This window comes from Girardinichthys multiradiatus, chromosome 11 (genome assembly GCF_021462225.1).
Source record: "Girardinichthys multiradiatus isolate DD_20200921_A chromosome 11, DD_fGirMul_XY1, whole genome shotgun sequence".
NCBI lineage: Eukaryota > Metazoa > Chordata > Actinopteri > Cyprinodontiformes > Goodeidae > Girardinichthys > Girardinichthys multiradiatus.
In genome coordinates, this window is record NC_061804.1 from 184,911 (window position 1) to 202,088 (window position 17,178).

The 17,178-nt window shown below is 41.6% G+C and overlaps 3 protein-coding genes across 7 annotated transcripts in view; 1 reads left to right on the plus strand and 2 right to left on the minus strand.

Moving 5' to 3' along the window:
- Nucleotides 1–537: 537 nt before the first annotated feature.
- On the plus strand, nucleotides 538–12,051 carry pfdn1 (prefoldin subunit 1). 2 transcript variants are annotated; one of them, XM_047378884.1, is made up of 4 exons: nucleotides 538–817; nucleotides 2,181–2,347; nucleotides 2,423–2,507; nucleotides 11,925–12,051. In XM_047378884.1, exons 1-4 carry the CDS (start codon nucleotides 785–787, stop codon nucleotides 12,003–12,005), a joined length of 366 nt encoding a protein of 121 aa, XP_047234840.1. In that variant the 5' UTR covers nucleotides 538–784; the 3' UTR covers nucleotides 12,006–12,051. The 2 variants fall into 2 exon arrangements, with proteins under 2 accessions (XP_047234840.1, XP_047234839.1); XM_047378883.1 differs by having other exon boundaries at nucleotides 550–817; nucleotides 11,922–12,051.
- Nucleotides 3,503–6,309, minus strand: LOC124876258 (zinc finger BED domain-containing protein 4-like). Of its 2 annotated transcripts, none has more exons than XM_047378879.1 (3): nucleotides 6,002–6,309; nucleotides 4,574–5,192; nucleotides 3,503–4,472 (listed from the first exon to the last, which is right to left on the minus strand). In XM_047378879.1, exons 1-3 carry the CDS (start codon nucleotides 6,091–6,093, stop codon nucleotides 4,284–4,286), a joined length of 900 nt encoding a protein of 299 aa, XP_047234835.1. In that variant the 5' UTR covers nucleotides 6,094–6,309; the 3' UTR covers nucleotides 3,503–4,283. The 2 variants fall into 2 exon arrangements, with proteins under 2 accessions (XP_047234835.1, XP_047234836.1); XM_047378880.1 differs by lacking the exon at nucleotides 6,002–6,309 and adding an exon at nucleotides 5,678–5,859.
- A 52-nt stretch (nucleotides 12,052–12,103) lies between the features above and the next one.
- The window catches only part of ttc1 (tetratricopeptide repeat domain 1), a 28,311-nt gene continuing 23,236 nt past the window's right edge, over nucleotides 12,104–17,178 (minus strand). The window contains exons 4-8 of one of the 3 annotated variants that reach the window (XM_047378878.1): nucleotides 15,652–15,688; nucleotides 15,413–15,561; nucleotides 14,992–15,046; nucleotides 12,618–12,714; nucleotides 12,324–12,459 (exon numbers count right to left, since the gene is read on the minus strand). In XM_047378878.1, the coding sequence (XP_047234834.1) occupies nucleotides 12,456–12,459; nucleotides 12,618–12,714; nucleotides 14,992–15,046; nucleotides 15,413–15,561; nucleotides 15,652–15,688 (342 nt within the window). In that variant the 3' untranslated portion in view covers nucleotides 12,324–12,455. Of the gene's footprint in view, nucleotides 12,460–12,560; nucleotides 12,715–14,991; nucleotides 15,047–15,412; nucleotides 15,562–15,651; nucleotides 15,689–17,178 lie in introns of all 3 variants that reach the window. The other 2 variants (XR_007040253.1, XM_047378877.1) reach the window with 2 other exon arrangements.

Sequence of the window (17,178 nt, forward strand, 5' to 3'; positions counted from 1 at the left end):
CAGATAAAATCTAGAGAGTGCCTCAGTCTAAATGCTTTTTATGTTTCAACAGGATAATTTCCTATTAGTTATTGATGAATAATTATGCTGCCTTATTGACATTTTTCTAACAGTGGACCAGAGCGAGTTCCACTGTTTCATGTTGTCTGCAGTGATCATACTACCCTCTCTTGTGTGTTCCTAAAATGTTTAAAGTCCAAGTCTTATTTGATTTGTTCTGGTTGCACTTCTCCCTATTCTAACTGTCCCCTTCCTTATCTGTGGGTTCTGTTGTTGGTTTCTGTGGGTTTCATGCTCTCTAAAGTCTGGGAATCAAGCTGCTGATGTTCTAATGTAAGCTGCAAAAACCTGTATTCCATATGGGAAAGCTGAGTATCCGAGAAATTCAAGAACATGAAAAGCAATAATAGCTGAGAAAAAATAAAATAAAATTTTTGTTCCCACATCCAGACACTAATAAAGAAAACAGTGAGATTTCCAAGAACGTTTAAAGGTTTAGTTCTTCAGAGCAGGTTAAGGTGGGCTGATTTAAACTGATTTGAAGACTGGTTCTGACAGAGCAGCAGGTAAAAAACAGATGGTGGAGTTTCTGGGTGTTCTGTTAGATTTCTGCTTGGTCATCATGAGACCCAGAATATTATCATAAAGACACCTTTTCAGCATCTGTGCGCCTCAGACGTATCTCGTTTGTTCACCTCTGGGGGGCAGTATTGCACCCAGAAGTGCCAATCCTGCTGCAAACTAACAAGAAGAAAAGGCGCATGGTCATAGTGTTTCGGTAAAGATGGCAGCCCCCGTTGACCTGGAGCTGAAGAAGGTAGTACCAAAGTTCTGTTTGTGGTTCATACTGAACGGTATTTCGTGTGTGTTCTTACCTGTGGGTCACATGTTCTCGGCCTGTTTATACAGACCGTTAGCGGCTAACGGTTAGCCGCTAACCGTTAGCCGCTAACGTGAACGGTTAGCGGCTAACGGTTAACATACAGAGACACATAGATCAGTTGGGACACTTCAGATTAAAGATCCCCGGTTCTGTTATTTCGGCTTTGTACCTCCCTCCTCTGCAATCAAAATCTAGTCAAATCTGCTCTGCATACCCAGAACCAGAACCAAACGTGGAGAAGCAGCTTTTAGTTCTTATGCTCCACTAATCTGGAAAAAACTCCTAGAAAACTGTAAAAGCGCTGAAACCCTAAATTGCTCAAGATAAAAAACGTATTTGTATTGAGCGGCCTTTGACTATGCCATCTAAACATTAGTAGTTAAGATTTCAGTCCAACTTTCCTTTCATTTTATCATTAATTTTAAACATTTTAATTTTTTTATTGTCATCTTATCATTTTAATAAATTTTTATTCTCTTGATTATTTGTGTTTGTTAATTATTTAATTACCTTATGTCTCTCTCTCTTTTTTCATGTACAGCACTTTGAATGGTCTTGCTACTGAAATATGCTAGAAATAAACTTCTGGACAGAACCGTCCAGAACCATCAGTTTGGAAACATGACCTTTTGATACTTAATCCTCACAGAGATATTTGCTTTTCTGATATTCCTGAATTTCCTCAGTGAGAGACAATAAAGCATATTTCTATTTTTACTCTAGTTTCTATAGCAGACCTCCTCAGGCTGCAGTTGGTTTGTTCTCTATGTAAGAAAATTCCCCTGGAGCTTCTCATGTACCTGCAACATCCCTAGACCTAAGATCCCACAATGCAGCAGCATGTGATTTCTGCAGGATCAGACACACACCTGTCATTAAATCAGTCGGTCACACTTCAGGAGACGGATTAAACTACCAGAAATATGCTATTTATTAGCTTCTATGGCTAACGGTAAAGAGACTGGTCACTGAACACAGCATTCATCTATTCCCACTGGTTTCCTGACTGTAGCTAGAACATGGTTCAGTGGCATATTAAGCATACGTCCTGCTTCTGCAGGTGTTCTGTAAGCGCTCTAAGGGTGTATTATTACTGAAGTATGTGTGGTAAATGCTATTATGCCTTTAGACCTTCTTGAAGCTGCCGATGAAGATGACTTACACCTACAGACCCCGCAGCTGTTTCTGATCAAATTGATATCTTTTGTCTCTACAGTATTATTTTCTGTAATAGAGTAACAATTCCTGTCTCTTCAGCTGTGTTTTCTGATCAGAGTGATGCCTCCTGTCTCCTCAGGCCTTCTCGGAGCTGCAGGTTAAGATGATTGACACGCAGCAGAAGGTGAAGATTGCCGACCTGCAGATCGATCAGCTCGGCAGAGTTCAGAAACACAACAAGCTGACGCAGGCCGAGATTTCCACCTTGCCCAACAACACACGGCTCTACGAGGGTGTCGGCCGCATGTGAGTCAGCCCTCCTGAACTGTGAGACCACCAGCAGGTGACATCAGGTGGTTAGTGATGTGTCTGCCGTTTCAGGTTCATCCTGCAGTCGAAGGAGGAGATCAACAACCTGTTGTTGGACAAACAGAAGACAGCTGACAACAAGATTAAAGAGCTGGAGGTAAAGAACAAAAGTTACGATTGAAACTACAGTTCTATGAATCCTGGATGACTGGCAGAGGCGGTGCTTCAAGCATTGAATAATAATTTTTGCACGTGCGCAGGTTGATAATTTAATAACAACAAAGACACATGTAACCTCCTGGTGACTCACGTGAGTCTATATAGTCACGTGCCACCAGAGGCTCAGTCCCAACAATCTTCTCGCGTGCACACTGAGACTGACGGACCGAGCGCACTGGCAGTCATCCGGGATTCATAGAACCGTAGTTACAGTCGTAACTGTCGTTCTATTTCATCCCTACTGACTGCCAGAGCCGGTGCTTCAAGCACTGGATGATTTATACCAACAAGGTCCTCAGGGGTCCAACAGAAACCCACGGGAACACAGAACCAACCTCAGCAGGATGTAGAAGGTGGTTGCTCCAGTATGCCCTGCGGGGGATGGGGTGGGGTGACGGTGCGTCGCTGCCCAGAGGACTGGCACTGTCCGTCAGGGGGAACCAGAGGGGACAGTGAACCGCGTCCCTGGAGGCAAACAGATCCACCCCTGCCCTGCCAAAGGTCGCCCAAATGCGATCCACCACTTTAGGGTGAAGCCGCCATTCCCCCGGAAGTGGCGCCTCCTGAGACAGAAAGTACGCAGGCACGTTCTGCGGACCCGGAATATAGGCCGCCCTGAGACTGGCAAGGTGTGGAGCCGCCAAGACCAGGAGCCGGCGGGTCAGGGACAGCAGTCTCAGAGACCTGGATGCCCCTTGATGATTTATGACAACTGTGGTGTCCTACTGAACCAACACATGCCTCCCCAGCAACCCTGGAAGGAAAGAACGGAGCACCAGGAACACATCAGCTCCAGAATAGGGCTGAACGATTTTGTAAAATAATCTCATTGCGTTTTTTTTACTTAAATATTGTGATTTTATATGCGATTATTTTTTTGCAATGTCTTCTTCTCATGTATGTTTCAACAAACAGAAGAAATAAATCAATCTGTACATAATAAACAATATCAGATTTATTTAAAGTGGAGATTTCAACATTAAGGAAACAAATTTGTGGGTTTACCCCTTCAACATTTCTAACTTTTTACCCTTCATGAAACATGTTGTAGATTGCACTTCTTAAACACTGTCTGAACTTAACAGGACAGTTTATAAATAAATAAAAGAAACGGATATAAAAAAAAGTCAGTCAGTCAGTCATTTTCTATCGCTTATTCCATAGTGGGTCACGGGGAAGCTGGTGCTTATCTCCAGCAGTCTATGGGTGAAAGGCAGGGTACAAAAAAAAATTAAGTTTACTGATTTCCAGCCAGTTACATCAAGCATACTGGAGTGCAGGAAAAGTAAGGAGAACAAATACCTGCTTTAACCAACTGTACATTTTTTAAGTAAGTCAAACTCTCAATGAACACAAAACAAACTGGTGTATGTTATTAAATCTTAAGGAAAAACGTTTTCAACACCAATGGAAATATTAGTTTCACTTAACAACAGCAGCACACAACATACTAAAGTGCAAAATGAGTATGGCAGTCAGCCAGAATGATTCTTCTTTATAGTTCTCAGGAGTTCAGATTTTATGCAAGTAAAACCAGCATGTCAACGTTTGCTGGTTTTAAAGTCGAACGAGCTCAAGTCACTATTTTCCCTCCAGCACTGAAAAGACGCTCAGAAGGAGCACTTGTGGCATAGACCCAGAGATATTTGCGGGCCATTTTGCACAGTCGTGGAAAGCTTGTCTTGTGCACCTTCCACCAGGCCAAGGGGTCACCTTATTCATCAATGGGAGGGGTCATGAGGTAACTGTTTAACTCTGCCTCAGCAACATCTTCAGGTTGCAAGGGAGAAGTAGAAGAGACCACAGCAGTTTTGAAGAAGCTGCCAAGAGACGTCTCCACCTTTTCACCAGAGGGCTGTGCACTTTGAGGCCTCGGAGTGGTTTCAGTACGAGACCTTTTCTCCTACCACATGGAAAAAAACAGAAATTAGTATTGAAGTTGGATTAGAAATAAATAAATATAAAGGGTGTTTGTGATACCATAGATACATAATTATTACTAACCCGGTTACGTGCACGCCTTGCTGATTCCAGCATTTCGGTTTTGAGTCGGGTCTTAATGTTAGTTATATTGTCTGCGGTGATGTACTGGGTTTTAAACCTGGAGTCCAGGAAGGATGCAACATCCAAAAGTTTCTGGATGCTGGGATCATTGTACTTATCATTGAGGTATGTCAGGATCTTGGTTTTGATTGACCTAGTCAGGTCAGTGTCCTCTTGGTCTTCAGCAAGGACTGATGTGGCCAGAAGGTGAAGAACTGGTTTGAGGTAGGAGATGGTCACATTCTCTTCTCCAGAGAGAGCATCTGTAAAGTCCAGGAGAAGATGCAGCGCCTTGTGAACAGACTCCAACACCTGAATATCCTGCCAGGTTGGGATGAGGGAGCGAGCATATCGGTCACCTGACAATACCTGAGAAATGGCTTTAAGCTGCTCTAGCACCCTGGCAATCATCATTTCGTTGGATCCCCATCGTGTGGGGCATTCAGTGATGAGGCTGTGCTCAGGACGTTTGTGCTCCCTCTGTGCTTCATTCGTTGCTGCCTTCTTCCAAACGTGGGAGAAGTGCTCCGCCACCTTCTTGCCCAGGTCTATAGCTCTTGACACTCTTTTAGTGCACGTCCTGTAATACAACATAATATAAGAACAGTGTAATTTATTCAGTTTTATTCATGTAATGCAAGGTTACACTGTAATAACCGGTCTAAAAATAAGTAAAACTTTTATGATATAAGTGTATCTGCCCTTAATTCGAGCAGGTAAGTAAGATTATCTGCCAATGGAATGAGAGTTTTGACCCCCAAAATAAGATAATTAGATAGTCTGTCTGTCTGAAGGCAGCGAGCTTTGAGATTAAGGTCTTCATTAATGTAATGCACAGACTGGTATGGCTCCACTGTACGGCTTGACCACAGATCAGTCATTGCAAAAAACTCCACTTTTTTCAGCTCCACTGAAACTCTTTCTGCATTTTTTGTATAGCTCAGGTATGGCAACTTGGCTAAAATGTGTTCGTGAGGGCATTCTGTAGCACTTATCCATTGTACTTACCAAAGCCATAAATGCTATGCTAATGGACGTCATGTTGATAAGTATTCGTAGTATTACCTCATCAGGTAGCAGTAGTACCAAGGCAGGTTGCGCGGCATCTTCTTTTTTATAGCTGAAGTAATTCCACACAACTGACGTGCTGCCCCTGTTTGGTACCAAACTTTCAGCTGTCAGCTTCTGTCAAGCCTCAGGCCATTGTGCAACAGTTTAAAGCTCAGTGTTGACTTCTCCTCCCCCTGCTCTGCTCCCTTGCGAGTCACGTCACCAGCTGACGTTACCAGTAAAATTGTAACCTTTGCAGTTAGAAAATCTAATTTTTTAAAATATTTTGATATTATTGCAAATAATCGTTCAGCCCTACTCCTGGACGTTGATATGTACCCTGCACTGCCGCGAGGACCACAACCCCTGCGCCGCACGGCCTTGCCACGTCGCTCCCCAGACCTTGGAGGAAGCATCCGCATGGACGACATCCTTCCGACACGTAAGGGGGCCGAGTGGAACACCCACTACGATGTAGGACCAGTTCCACCAAACAACAAAGACTTTTAGTGATCTAAGAGTGTTTGAAGCAGAGAAGATGGAGGAAAGACAGAGAGAAAGGAGAGATCTTCTCTTCCAATGAACAACAGTGAATGAATCAAACGCTACCAGCTCCATGGTGCAGAATCCACCTCCTAAACAGTCGAGTCAATGAGAACAGAAACTTCTAGAACAATCATATAATTATTAATATAGAGATAAGATTCACTTTATCATCCCTCTAGGGGGAAATTAAATAGTTTCAGCAGCAGGACAGGTTAAAGGTCAACCTCTAGTAAGGTGATATTAGGAAGGATCAATAAATACTAGAAACAATCATTAATAACCATGAATGAAAAGTGATCAAAGTTACAAACAATATAGTACATAATTATTTAAATATTTACAGACTGTAAAATGTTACCAAAAATACATTTGGAAAAAATTGAAAAAACTCAAATGTGTATATATAAACATATACAGTACTGTGCAAAAGTTTTAGGCAGGTGTGAAAAAATGCTATAAACAAAGAATACTTTCAGAAATATAAATGATTGTTTATTTTTATCAATTAATAAAATGCTAAGTGAGTGAACCCAAACATAAAGCCAAAGTCATGAAGAACTATCTTCAGTGTAAAGAAGAACAAGAGTTACTGGAAGTGATGGTCTGGCCCCACAGAGCCCTGATCTCAATATCATGGAGTGTTTCTGGGATAAGAAAACCTCCATCCACAGAAGATCTGTGGTTAGTTCTCCAAGATGTTTGGAACAACCTACCAGCTGAGTTCCTTCAAAAACTGTGTGCAAGTCTACCTAGAAGAATGGAGGCTGTTTAGAAAACAAATGGTCACACCAAATATTGATTGGATTTAGATTTCTTTTCATTCACTGCATTTTTTTGATTGATGAAAATAAATGATTAAAACTTCAATTTTTAAAAGCATTCTTTGTTTACAGCATTTTTTCACACCTGCCAAAAACTTTACACAGTACTATATATATAAATACAAACTCTAGTTAACGTTACAATCTAAGCACTATATACAGTTGGGAGAACAAGTATTTGATACGCTGCTGATTTAGCAGGTTTTCCAACCTCCAAAGCTTGTATAAATCTTTAATTTTTATCATAGGTTCTCTTCAACTGTGAGTGATGGGATCTAAAAACAAAAATCCAGAAAATCACATTGTGTGATTTTTAAATAATTAATTTTATTTCATGACATCAGTATTTGATACATCAGAAAAATAAAACTTAATATTTGGTGCAGAAACCTTTGTTTGCAGTTCCAGATATCAGACGTTTCCTGTAGTTCTTGATGAGGTTTGCAGACACTGCAGCAGGGATTTTGGACCAGTCCTCCATAGAGATCTTCTCCAGGTCCTTCAGCTTTCAGGGCTGTCGTTGGGCAATATGGACTTTCAGCTCCCTCCAAAGATTGTCGATTGGGTTCAGGTTTGGAGACTGGCTAGGCCCCTCTAGGAGCTTGAGATGCTTCTTATGGAACCACTCCTTAGTAGCCCTGGCTGTGTGCTTCGGGTCGTTGTCCTGCTGGAAGATCCAGCTACGACCCATCTTCAATGCTCTTACTGAGGGAAGGAGGTTGTTGGCTAAGATCTCCTGAGACATGGACCCATCCATCCTCCCCTCAGGACGGTGCAGTCGTCCTGTCCGCTTTGCAGAAAGCATCTCCAAAGAATGATGTTTCCACCTCCATGCTTCATGGTAGGGATGATGTTCTTGGGGTTGTCCTCATCCTTCTTCCAAACACGGCGAGTGGAGTTTAGACCAAAAAGCTCTATTTTGGTCCCATCAGACCATATGACCTTCTCCCATTTCTCCTCTGGATCATCCAGATGGTCCTTGGTTAACTTCAGACGGTCCGGGACATGCGCTGGTTTAAGCAGGGGGACCTAGCGTGCGCTGCAGGATATTCTAAAGCAGGGTCATAGTTTAACACTCCTCTCTGCAGCTTCTATACTGCTACCCACCCATTACCCTATTAAGACAGTGTCTCGCCCACAACCAAAATTGAATAGATTAAAAAATAATCTAAAAGGAGGAAATCAGGAAAATCTAATAAAAATAAACACAACTCAGACTAAAAAGAAAAATAAAACAATTAAATGTGGCTTACTGAACATAAGATCTCTCTCTTCAAAGACATTGCTAGTTAGTGACCTGATTTGTGACAATCAGATTGATTTATTTAGCCTCACAGAAACCTGGCTGCAGCAAGAGGATTATGTTACTATAAATGAGTCAACTCCTACTAATTATTTAAATTTTCACATTCCTCAAATTACTGGGCGAGGAGGAGGAGTAGCAACCATCTTTCAGTCCGATTTATTGATTAGTCCCAGACCAATCAATAGCTACAACTCTTTTGAATATTTAATCCTTAGTTTTCCTCATCCAAATTGCAAAGCACTAAAACCACTTCTGTTTGTTGTTTTGTACCGTCCACCAGGCCCTTACTCTCAATTTTTAGATCAGTTTTCAGACCTTTTATCTGATTTAGTGTTAAATACAGATAAAGTTATTATAGTGGGGGATTTTAACATTCATGTAGACGCTGAAAGTCATAGCCTAAATATAGCGTTTAATGCTATCTTAGACTCAATTGGCTTTGATCAAAACATTAACAAACCTACCCACCTTTGTCTTCATTCTCTGGACCTTGTGCTGACATATGGCATTGAGTGTAAAGACATAACAATATTTTCTCATAACCCTGTCCTGTCTGACCATTTCTTAATAACCTTTGAGTTTAATTTAACCGAGTACTCCACACCTGAAAGAAAATGTCATTATAGTAGATCATTATCAGACAATGCTGTGACAACCTTTAAAGAATCTGTTCCACTTTTAATTTCCTCATTATCACAGAAAAACACAGTGGAGGGCAATAATTTTGTTTCTGCCCCTTCACAAATTGATTCTTTTGTTCATAGTGTTTCTTCATCATTGCGTGATGCATTAGACAATGCAGCCCCCTTGAAAAACAAGGTAATTATTCATAGGAGGCTCCTTGGTTTAATTCAGAGCTGCGTACTTTAAAGCACAATGTTAGAACATTGGAGAGAAAATGGTGGTCTACACACCTAGAGGATTCCTACTTAATCTGGAAAAATAGCCTACTGTTGTATAAAAAGTCACTTCACCAAGCTAGAACAGCTTATTTCTCATCATTAATAGAAGAGAACAAGAATAATCCAGGTTTCTCTTTAGTACAGTTGCTAAACTTACACAGAGTCATAGCTCTGTTGAACCATCCATTCCCTTAACTCTCATCAGTCATGACTTTATGGGATTCTTCTTAAATAAAATTGATTCTATTAAAAATAAAATCTTTGACATACTCCTGAAGATGATTACTTCATCCTCAGCAAGTGAGACAACATCGGAAATAACTGTAGAACCTGATTTGTGTTTGGACTGTTCTGATCCTGTGGAGCTTCCTGAGTTATCAGAAATATTAGCTTCATCTAAACCTTCAACTTGTATGTTAGACCCAATCCCAACCAAATTATTTAAGGAAATGTTCCCTCTGATTACCAGCCCCATTTTAGATATGATTAATCTATCCTTAGTAAATGGATCAGAACCACAAGCTTTTAAGGTAGCTGCAATTAAACCTTTACTTAAGAAACCTTCACTTGATCGAGATGATTTAATAAATTACAGACCTATATCCAATCTTCCATTCTTATCTAAAATTATTGAGAAAATAGTTGCTAATAAAATGTGTGAACATTTATACAGCAATGACCTGTTTGAAGAGTTTCAGTCAGGTTTCAGAGCTCATCATAGCACTGAAACAGCTCTGCTGAAAGTCACTAATGATATTCTTATGGCCTCAGATAATGGACTTGTGTCTGTTCTGGTTCTGTTAGATCTCAGTGCTGCATTTGATCCAGTCGACCATAATATTCTCTTAAAAAGGCTGGAATATGCTGTAGGGATCAGGGGAACAGCGCTAGGCTGGTTTAAATCTTATCTGTCTGACAGATTCCAGTTTGTTCATGTAAATAATAAATCATCTTTAAACTCCAGGGTTAATTGTGGAGTACCACAGGGTTCAGTACTTGGGCCAATTCTCTTTACTATATATATGCTTCCAATAGGTCAAATTATCAGGCAGCATAGGATAACTTTTCACTGTTACGCGGATGATACTCAGCTTTACTTATCCATAAATCCTGATGAACCCAACCAGTTAGATAGACTACAAGCATGTCTTGAAGATATAAAAACTTGGATGACTTTAAATTTTCTGCTTCTAAATTCAGACAAGACAGAAGTTGTCGTCTTTGGACCGGAGTCTTTAAAAAAGAAACTGCTTAGTCAATCACTTAACCTGGATGGCATTAAATTGAACTCCAGTAATAAAGTAAAAAACCTTGGTGTTAACTTTGACTAGGACATGTAATTTAAATCCCATATTAAACAGGTTTCTAGGATTTCCTTCTTTCACCTCTAGAACATTGCCAAAATTAGAAATATCCTGTCCAGGAGTGACGCTGAAAAACTAGTCCAAGCATTGAGATATCTCTGACAGAGAGAGGTATCCCAATCCTTGTGGTTTTTAGTATAATAATGACCATCAGTGGGACCCTTTGTGGGGTTCCTTGAGACGACATTGTTGTAAATAAGCGCCGTTTAACTAAATAATCTGAACTGAAACTATCTCTGTAGTTATGCTGCTATAGGCTTAGGCTGCTGGAGGACATAACGACCACTTTCACCTCTTCGCTACATTCTCACACTACTCTCCAATTTTGCATTATTTGCTGTTATTTCAGCTTCTAACTTCATGTTCTCTCTTTTCTCTTCCTAGAAGCTACACCTGGCCTGGCTCTGTGTCTACCTGTGACACCTTTCTGGAGAGGGGCATCGTCCAAGCTTCTGCTGGCAACAACTTAATGCTCACCTTCTACAGATGATCCACATAGCCCTGTCTTTCAGTGTTTAACCCTTTCTCTCTCCTAGACATGGCTACTGACTGAGCTTCTACTGTGACTAACTCTATGTTCTCTCTTTCAGACTCTAACCTTGAAAACTGGATCAGAGTTTATCTGTTCTTTCTTTCTAGATGAAACGACTAAAGGAGCTACATCCATTAACATTTACTTTTCCTTCCCATAGAAAGTACTCCTGGATCAGTGCTTCTTTGTTCTCTTTGTGTCTCTGCTCTGTTCTCTCAAACCCCCAGTCGGTCGTGGCAGATGGCCGCTCACACTGAGCCTGGTTCTGGTTCTGCTGGAGGTTTCTTCCTGTTAAAAGGGAGTTTTTCCTCTCCACTGTCGCTACATGCATGCTCAGTATGAGGGATTGCTGCAAAGTCAACACCAGTGACTGTCCACTGTCTCTACATGCTCATCCAGGAGGAGTGAATGCTGCAAGTCACTGACTGGATGTAATCTGCTGGTTTCCTTAGATAGAAAAACTTTTTATCCAATTTGAATAAATAACTGAATCTGACTGAACTGTTCAATGGTTACGATTAACTGGAATGTATGAACCTGACTGTTGTGAAGAACCTTGAGACGACGTGTTGTGAATTGGCGCTATAGAAATAAACTGAATTGAATTAAAGGGCCTAAAACTGGAACTGTTTAGCCTGGTTTAAAGTATTCAGTCCATTTCTACTCTGGATGGTAACTTTTAGCTGTGTTTATCTGCTGGATGTCTTTTGAGGTTGCTGCTTTAGTTAAATATGTGACTCACGCAGATGTTTGGTAAGTTCATGACCACTGTGTTATGTGTTTTTCAGCAGAAGAAGGTGTACCTGGAGCGTAGCGTCAAAGAAGCTGAAGATAACATCAGAGAGATGTTGCTGTCCAGGAGAGCTCACTAACTTCCTGTTTCTGTCTCACCTGTTTATAATAAACTGATTAAGCTCCGCCCTGTTTCTTGTTTGTTTGTTTGTGATGAAATCAAAGAAATGTGCACAGATTATTTCCTGTTTCCTTTATTAACAGCTGATACAGCAGATTATGTAATCAGTAAACAAGCTCCTGATTGGTTTAGTCTGTAAATGCTAGGTAATGATACAATGCCCTGCTGTACATGCATGTATGCAGTTCATATCTGATCAATAACCAGTCAAGGACCAGTCCAGGAGCAGCCACCTCAACCATACTTTTGATAATCTGTTGCAGTGACATGACATCATCCGGTGTGGTTGTTGTTGGGGTTCTGGACGAAGTTGATTGAGTAGGATCCACTGGTGGGGTCCTGGTTGAGCTGGAAATTGTTGGTGGAGAGTCCAAATGGCCTCAGGATCAGGTTTCCCAGGTCCTTCAGTTTATCTGTTCAGGTGAAACAGGACAGGTGACATGTTCAGGGACCAGGGGTCTCATTTCTAAACGTGTACGCACAAAACAGCCTGAAACTGGCATACGTCACTTTCCATGCAAAGGTTGTGATCTATAAGAACCAAAGAAGCGGAGAAAGTGCGGTCCCTCACATGAGCTCTGACCCATGGGTCTGCTCGTTTTGGAGACCGGGGAAACAGGCGGCGCAGATGGAGAGGAGGGAACTGAAGGTAGACTGCTTCATGATTCCTGTCAGACATTAATTTTTTCTCCACATGAAACTTTAATCATAGATCGACGTCATCATAAGCTTTCAGAACCACAGTGTCATTTCTGCCAGAACTACAGGGGTTGGACAATGAAAGTGAAACACCTGGTTTTAGACCACAATAATTTATTAGTATGGTGTAGGGCCTCCTTTTACGGCCAATACAGCGTCAATTTGTCTTGGGAATGACATATACAAGTCCTGCACAGTGGTCAGAGGGATTTTAAGCCATTCTTCTTGCAGGATAGTGGCCAGGTCACTACGTGATACTGGTGGAGGAAAATGTTTCCTGACTCGCTCCTCCAAAACACCCCAAAGTGGCTCAATAATATTTAGATCTGGTGACTGTGCAGGCCATGGGAGATGTTCAACTTCACTTTCATGTTCATCAAACCAATCTTTCACCAGTCTTGCTGTGTGTATTGGTGCATTGTCATCCTGATACACGGCACCGCCTTCAGGATACAATGTTTGAACCATTGGATGCACATGGTCCTCAAGAATGGTTCGGTAGTCCTTGGCAGTGACGCGCCCATCTAGCACAAGTATTGGGCCAAGGGAATGCCATGATATGGCAGCCCAAACCATCACTGATCCACCCCCATGCTTCACTCTGGGCATGCAACAGTCTGAGTGGTACGCTTCTTTGGGGCTTCTCCACACCGTAACTCTCCCGGATGTGGGGAAAAGAGTAAAGGTGGACTCATCAGAGAACAATACATGTTTCACATTGTCCACAGCCCAAGATTTGCGCTCCTTGCACCATTGAAACCACCGTTTGGCATTGGCATGAGTGACCAAAGGTTTGGCTATAGCAGCCCGGCCGTGTATATTGACCCTGTGGAGCTCCTGATGGACAGTTCTGGTGGAAACAGGAGAGTTGAGGTGCACATTTAATTCTGCCGTGATTTGGGCAGCCGTGGTTTTATGTTTTTTGGATGCAATCCAGGTTAGCACCTGAACATCCCTTTCAGACAGCTTCCTCTTGCGTCCACAGTTAATCCTGTTGGATGTGGTTCGTCCTTCTTGGTGGTATGCTGACATTACCCTGGATACCGTGGCTCTTGATACATCACAAAGACTTGCTGTCTTGGTCACAGATGTGCCAGCAAGACGTGTACCAACAATTTGTCCTCTTTTGAACTCTGGTATGTCACCCATAATGTTGTGTGCATTTCAATATTTTGAGCAAAACTGTGCTCTTACCCTGGTAATTGAACCTTCACACTCTGCTCTTACTGGTGCAATGTGCAATCAATGAAGACTGGCTACCAGGCTGGTCCAGTTTAGCCATGAAACCTCCCACACTAAAATGACAGGTGTTTCAGTTTCATTGTCCAACCTCTGTACATCTGGACTTTTCACATAGATTAATAAAGGCCTAAAAGCCAACTTCAATCTGAAATCCAAGTCCTCACAAACATCTCATTCCTTCCCTGATGATCTCCAGGGTGATGTGGACCACAGATTACCACAGAAGGTGTGAGGCAGCTGACTGCTGGGAACATCTAAACACCGTGGAGACGCTCAGCGTAAAGCTGCATGATGGATGCATCGGAGCTGCTGGGGTCACCGAGGTCTCCTGACCCATGATGATGACTGGCTAATATGCAGATTTATGTTCTGAGTATTGGAGAGACCGACCCGCCGGAACCACATCGTCCCTGTCCAGTTCCAGGTGTGAACCAGTCTGGGGTTCCTGGTAACCGGCTCTTGCCAGCATTAATTAGCTGACAGGTTTGTGTTTAACATCAACAGTTAATGAAGTCTCAGCCTGAAGACACTTTTAGGAACCTCGTGATTCTGTGAAATGATCCAGAGGTCCGGGATATCTCATCCAGCGCTGAGCGCAGTAATACCTGCCGTCCTGGATGGCCTGACCTGTCATCAGATGTTCTCCACCTCACTCACCAACACCTCCATTTCTGCCTCTTTTCTCCTGGTTGCCATTGGTAACCATGAAATAACACTGATCAGCCGGCTCATTAAAAACACATCGACCTTCTATGGTTGGATGTGGGCGTGTAGAAGCCAGAACACGAGGAGGAACCTGGTAGCAAACGTTGAGGAGCAGCTGTGGTTTAGAGGAGAAGCTGCTTGATGGTTGCGTGACCATGGTTTTATGAGGCTGGATTTACTTTGGCGTACGCCATTTTCAGCTTTTGGGCATACATAGACTTAAAGTATTGATCTTATACAACCCCAGGTCTTTCAGGTTAATAACAGTGAGATGTGGTGTGTTCTGGTGCAGTACGTACCGATCATCTCCTCTTTTAACTTCTCGTTTCGCTCCTGAATCTGCTGAGGCAGCCTCTGGGGGAGAGACAGATGAGAGAGACATTAAATCATACAACTATGAGACAAAGTTTTAATGATCATTTGGATGGAATACAGTTCAGTACAAAGAATCTAAAACATGTTCTGAACTAATAAAGACATTTCTTTTCATACTAACCTCAGAGCAGAAGGTAAGTTGTCCCCCATCCACATGTACACACACATACACATCAGTAGACACTTTGGGGTTCAGTGTTTTATCCAAGGACAAGTCAACATGTGTCTACCTGAAGGGCACCTTGTCCGAAGACTAGAAGTCCAACATGTTTCCAACATCAAGTCAGAACCATCTACCACAGACAGACTTCAGCGCTGGTTGCTCCCAGCAGTCATTAAACTCACCATGCAGGCCCGCCTGGCTCCACTGTTGTTCGGATCTCGCTCTAGAACTTGTTTGTAGTCCTCCAGAGCTTCATCCAGTTTTTCAGTTTTCTCATAAAGTTCTGCCCTCCTCAGCAATGCCCGCAGATACTCTGGATCCAAATCTATCGCTATGGTAACCACACAGTCAGTCAGCGAGTGTGCTAATTAGTTAATAAAGTAAATAAGTAAACAGGTGATAAAATGATGTGATGACTCACCTCTGCTGCAGTCTGATATGGCCTCATCCTTCAGCTCCTGCAAAGACACAAAGCTGTTAGTATTGTATGGCTAAACGTGTCAACACTGGTGATAAATGTTCTAGCATTCAGTTGACAATAATTAATAAATCTACTAGCATTCTTGTAGTAAACATTCTTAACATCACCTCATGTTACCATGTACAAGTTACTTTTTAACATGTTAGCTTTTTGTAAACCGATTAGCCTGCTTTCATTAACATTTTAAGGGGTGCAGTCTGTTTTGAACCTGTTAGCATTGTATTAGCCTGTGAGCATGAAGTTAATCTCTTAGCAGGATCTCATCCTAACAGCCCTTCTTTGCTGTTATCTTTTTGTTTTTTGTTTTACTTTTGGACAGTTTTTTGATGCATAACCATAGCAAAAAGGTGTTTTTTATTAAACCCAGGACCAGCTGACCAACTTTTGAATAAATCTCAAAGTTTCAAATTATACCTAAACTACCACCCAAAATCTCAGATGTGTTATGAAGGAGATGTGGATGCAAAGCAGGAGCAAGGTGGTGAAAAAGAGGGAGGAATTCTCTTCCATCGATCATAATAAGGAATATGAAGGAAACAAAATGGATGAACCTAATGTGCTGACAGACCCAGCTAGAGTATTAGGAGTATTATGTGTTTTACTGAGACATGGCTGCAGGACCATTTTGCAGTCTCCAAAATCTCTCAGCCGGGCTTTCTGACTACACGTGCAGAGAGTTTTTAAAAAGGAGCAGCAAAAGCAAAGGAAGTGGATTAGCAATGATTGTGAAAAATAAACGGTGTATCCCAGAACATGCTCATCCGGGAGGAGGGATTGCTGCAAGTCACTGACTGGATGCAATCTGCTGGGTTTCCTTAGATAGAAAAACTTTTTATCCAATTTGAATAAAAAGCTAACTCCGACTGCACTGTTCAATTGTTAGGATTAATTGGAATGTATGTACCTGACTGTTGTGAAGGGCCTTGAGACAACATGTGTTGTGAATTGGCGCTATATAAATAAAACTGAATTGAATTGAATTACTGTGAAGTGTAATTTCTCCAGCCCTGACAGTGAACTGTTTTTTGTAAGTTCATATTCTTTACCAAGAGTGACTGACAGTGTAATCAGCCAGTCAATCAATCAATCAATCAATCAATCAAAGTGTATTTGTATAGCACTTTACAACAAGCTAACTGGTGCTTTACATGTTGGGACGTTGGGAGGGCTTAGACAAGAAAGAATAAAAGTACAAAAACACGATAAAATACATTCCAATTTAATGTAAAAGGATTAAAAAATATATAAAATACTTTTTTATATATATATATATATATATATAAAAACTAAAGAAAATATATAAAAACTAAAAAAGAAATTGTCTGGATGGACACATCTGGGTAGGTGAACGGCCTGCACTTGTACAGCTCTTTATCAAGACCAAGGACTCCAAAGCGCTTTACGCTACAATCAGTCATCCACCCATTCATACACTGCCATACAATCAGCACCACCACCGAGCTCAGG

Coding starts and splice junctions, on each gene's coding strand:
- pfdn1 (XM_047378883.1), top strand. CDS start 785: ATGGCAGCCCCCGTTGACCTGGAGCTGAAGAAG. Junction 818..2,180: donor TTGACCTGGAGCTGAAGAAG/GTAGTACCAAAG, acceptor CTGTCTCCTCAG/GCCTTCTCGGAGCTGCAGGT. Junction 2,348..2,422: donor TACGAGGGTGTCGGCCGCAT/GTGAGTCAGCCC, acceptor CTGCCGTTTCAG/GTTCATCCTGCAGTCGAAGG.
- LOC124876258 (XM_047378879.1), bottom strand. CDS start 6,093: ATGTCGTCCATGCGGATGCTTCCTCCAAGGTCTGGGGAGCGACGTGGC. Junction 5,193..6,001: donor GGTCCTCGCGGCAGTGCAGG/GTACATATCAAC, acceptor GTTGTATTACAG/GACGTGCACTAAAAGAGTGT. Junction 4,473..4,573: donor CAAGGCGTGCACGTAACCGG/GTTAGTAATAAT, acceptor TCCATGTGGTAG/GAGAAAAGGTCTCGTACTGA.